The sequence below is a fragment of the Oncorhynchus mykiss genome, chromosome Y, assembly GCF_013265735.2.
Source record: "Oncorhynchus mykiss isolate Arlee chromosome Y, USDA_OmykA_1.1, whole genome shotgun sequence".
NCBI lineage: Eukaryota > Metazoa > Chordata > Actinopteri > Salmoniformes > Salmonidae > Oncorhynchus > Oncorhynchus mykiss.
In genome coordinates this window covers 46,956,244-46,960,116 of record NC_048593.1, presented here as the reverse complement: position 1 = coordinate 46,960,116, position 3,873 = coordinate 46,956,244, and the positions used below count along the sequence as shown (strand labels likewise).

At 43.1% G+C, this 3,873-nt stretch overlaps 1 protein-coding gene across 2 annotated transcripts in view; it reads left to right on the top strand.

The window, feature by feature from the left end:
* The window catches only part of pigs (phosphatidylinositol glycan anchor biosynthesis, class S), a 14,382-nt gene extending 12,210 nt beyond the window's left edge, over positions 1 to 2,172 (top strand). For both annotated transcript variants that reach the window (XM_036967634.1, XM_036967635.1), the window contains exons 9-11: positions 982 to 1,067; positions 1,281 to 1,491; positions 1,584 to 2,172. In XM_036967634.1, the coding sequence (XP_036823529.1) occupies positions 982 to 1,067; positions 1,281 to 1,491; positions 1,584 to 1,862 (576 nt within the window). In that variant the 3' untranslated portion in view covers positions 1,863 to 2,172. The remainder of the gene's footprint in view (positions 1 to 981; positions 1,068 to 1,280; positions 1,492 to 1,583) is intronic.
* The last annotated feature ends 1,701 nt before the right edge of the window (positions 2,173 to 3,873 follow it).

Here is a 3,873-nt window from a genome sequence, read left to right as displayed (position 1 = left end):
GGGGTATCTAATCCATGTTAAATTCATTATGGGGTATTTAATCCATGTTAAATTCATTATGGGGTATTTAATCCATGTTAAATTCATTATGGGGTATTTAATCCATGTTAAATTCATTATGGGGTATTTAATCCATGTTAAATTCATTATGGGGTATGTAATCCATGTTAAATTCATTATGGGGTATGTAATCCATGTTAAATTCATTATGGGGTATTTAATCCATGTTAAATTCATTATGGGGTATTTAATCCATGTTAAATTCATTATGGGGTATGTAATCCATGTTAAATTCATTATGGGGTATTTAATCCATGTTAAATTCATTATGGGGTATGTAATCCATGTTAAATTCATTATGGGGTATTTAATCCATGTTAAATTCATTATGGGGTATTTAATCCATGTTAAATTCATTATGGGGTATGTAATCCATGTTAAATTCATTATGGGGTATGTAATCCATGTTAAATTCATTATGGGGTATTTAATCCATGTTAAATTCATTATGGGGTATGTAATCCATGTTAAATTCATTATGGGGTATTTAATCCATGTTAAATTCATTATGGGGTATTTAATCCATGTTAAATTCATTATGGGGTATTTAATCCATGTTAAATTCATTATGGGGTATGTAATCCATGTTAAATTCATTATGGGGTATGTAATCCATGTTAAATTCATTATGGGGTATGTAATCCATGTTAAATTCATTATGGGGTATGTAATCCATGTTAAATTCATTATGGGGTATTTAATCCATGTTAAATTCATTATGGGGTATGTAATCCATGTTAAATTCATTATGGGGTATGTAATCCATGTTAAATTCATTATGGGGTATGTAATCCATGTTAAATTCAGGCTGTAACACAACAACATGTGGAAGGGTGTGAATACTTTGTGAAGGGAGTGTACATCACGTACTCAACACACAATGTGTCTTGTGAAGAAGGTGTGTATTCTCCCTCTCTCTAGGTGTATAATGTCAATGGGACCGAGCTTCCTGTTCACATCAACATAGACATGACCAGAGTGATGGGAGTCTTCCTAGCACAGCTACGGTCAGTACTGGCGTGTTGATTTGATCCGTGTTTTTCCAGTCTTCATTGGGAGACGGACGTTGGAGGTCAGTGGAGATGACGCATCCATACAGTTTCCATCCACCGACAAAACGTTCAGATGGACCAAAATTAATCCGTTCCAACTTGGTGTCCATTGTCCACTTATCAGTTTGGCCAAACTACCAACCCCCCCCCCCTCTATCTCTCCCTCAGGCTGATGCTGGGTGTCCAGTCGTCAACCCCTCCCCCTGGCTTCCTGGTTGGCCCGTGTGGCCCAGCGGGATTGGCTGACTGGGAGTTGGATCGCCTCCTGTGGAGTCGCAGTGTAGAGAACGTTGCCACGGCAACGACAACTATCACCTCATTGGCCCAGCTGCTGGACCAGATAGGAAACATCGTCATCAACGACAACATCGCAGAACAGGTGTGTGTGTGTGTGAGTGTGAGAAATAGTAGTCTTGTCTTGCTGTCGTCATGGTCTCTAACTGGTGATTGGCTGTTGTTCCTGTCCGTCAGGTGTCAGCAGCAGTTGCCTCTCTCCAGTTGGCTGTGGGTCAGTTGGAGGCGGGGAACCTGGGCCTGGCCCTGCAGTACAGTAAGGAAGCTATCCTCCATTCAGAACGAGCCTTCTTCGACCCCTCCCTCCTCCACCTCCTCTATTTCCCTGACGATCAGAAGTTTGCCATCTACATCCCTCTCTTCCTGCCCATGTGTGTCCCCATCCTGCTCTCACTGCTCAAGATGGCCGCCGAGGCACGCCAGAGGCGACGGGAGAGACAGGACAAGAAGGAGTGAGATGGAAGTTATTAAGATGGAGAGATCGACCGATGAACGGGCACACGCACAGTTGGTTCACTGATCAACAAAGTGTTTAAAGGAAACTGTCTGGACTCAGAAATTATAAGACCATTAGAAATACATGGGGCCGTATTGATCAAACTTCTCACAATAGGAGTGTTTATTTAGGATCAGTTTTGCCTTTCAGAACACAATGAATAAGATTACATGGACAGGGGGGGACCTGATCCAAGATCAACACTCCTCTGATTATATAGACAGGGGGACCTGATCCTAGATCAACACTCCTCTGATTACATGGACAGGGGGACCTGATCCAAGATCAACACTCCTCTGATTATATAGACAGGGGGACCTGATCCTAGATCAACACTCCTCTGATTACATGGACAGGGGGACCTGATCCAAGATCAACACTCCTCTGATTATATAGACAGGGGGGACCTGATCCTAGATCAACACTCCTCTGATTATATAGACAGGGGGACCTGATCCTAGATCAACACTCCTCTGATTACATGGACAGGGGGGGACCTGATCCAAGATCAACACTCCTCTGATTATATAGACAGGGGGACCTGATCCTAGATCAACACTCCTCTGATTACATGGACAGGGGGACCTGATCCAAGATCAACACTCCTCTGATTATATAGACAGGGGGGACCTGATCCTAGATCAACACTCCTCTGATTATATAGACAGGGGGACCTGATCCTAGATCAACACTCCTCTGATTATATAGACAGGGGGACCTGATCCTAGATCAACACTCCTCTGATTATATAGACAGGGGGACCTGATCCTAGATCAACACTCCTCTGATTACATGGACAGGGGGACCTGATCCTAGATCAACACTGATTATATGGACAGGGGGGGTGGACCTGATCCTAGATCAACACTCCTGATTACATGGACAGGGGGACCTGATCCAAGATCAATCCTCCTCTGATTATATAGACAGGGGGACCTGATCCTAGATCAACACTCCTCTGATTATATGGACAGGGGGGACCTGATCCTAGATCAACACTCCTCTGATTATATAGACAGGGGGACCTGATCCTAGATCAACACTCCTCTGATTACATGGACAGGGGGACCTGATCTTAGATCAACACTCCTCTGATTACATGGACAGGGGGACCTGATCTTAGATCAACACTCCTCTGATTACATGGACAGGGGGACCTGATCCAAGATCAACACTCCTCTGATTATATGGACAGGGGGACCTGATCCAAGATCAATCCTCCTCTGATTATATAGACAGGGGGGACCTGATCCTAGATCAACAATCCTCCTCTGATTATATAGACAGGGGGACCTGATCCTAGATCAACACTCCTCTGATTATATGGACAGGGGGGGTGGACCTGATCCTAGATCAACACTGATTATATAGACAGGGTGGACCTGATCCTAGATCAACACTCCTCTGATTATATGGACAGGGGGGGTGGACCTGATCCTAGATCAACACTGATTATATAGACAGGGTGGACCTGATCCTAGATCAACACTCCTCTGATTATATAGACAGGGTGGACCTGATCCTAGATCAACACTCCTACTCTGAGCAGTGGTTGGAACCAAAATTATTTTCCAATCGTTCCGTTCCGAGCAGAACCCTGTTCTATATGTTCCATTCCGGTGTTCCGAGCAGAACCCTGTTCTATATGTTCCATTCCGGTGTTCCGAGCAGAAGAACGTTACTGTTTTATATAGTGGCTTTTCGTTACTTAAAAAAAACTGTGAAATCAATATCGTTTTAACATTTAGAGTTAAATAAATGTATTCCCCCAATTAGCACCAATGTGTTTAGGCTATTACTAGCATTATAACGTCACCTAATTACAGAATTATATACTAGACATAAGGGATATTTTGGGGAAAAAAAGTTATTAACCGGTAATCAAGATTTGAAAATAACGGTTCTGTTCCCGGAACACTAGAGATCCCTTTCGTTCCCGGTTCTGATTTCGTTCCTGGGAAAATGTTGTTT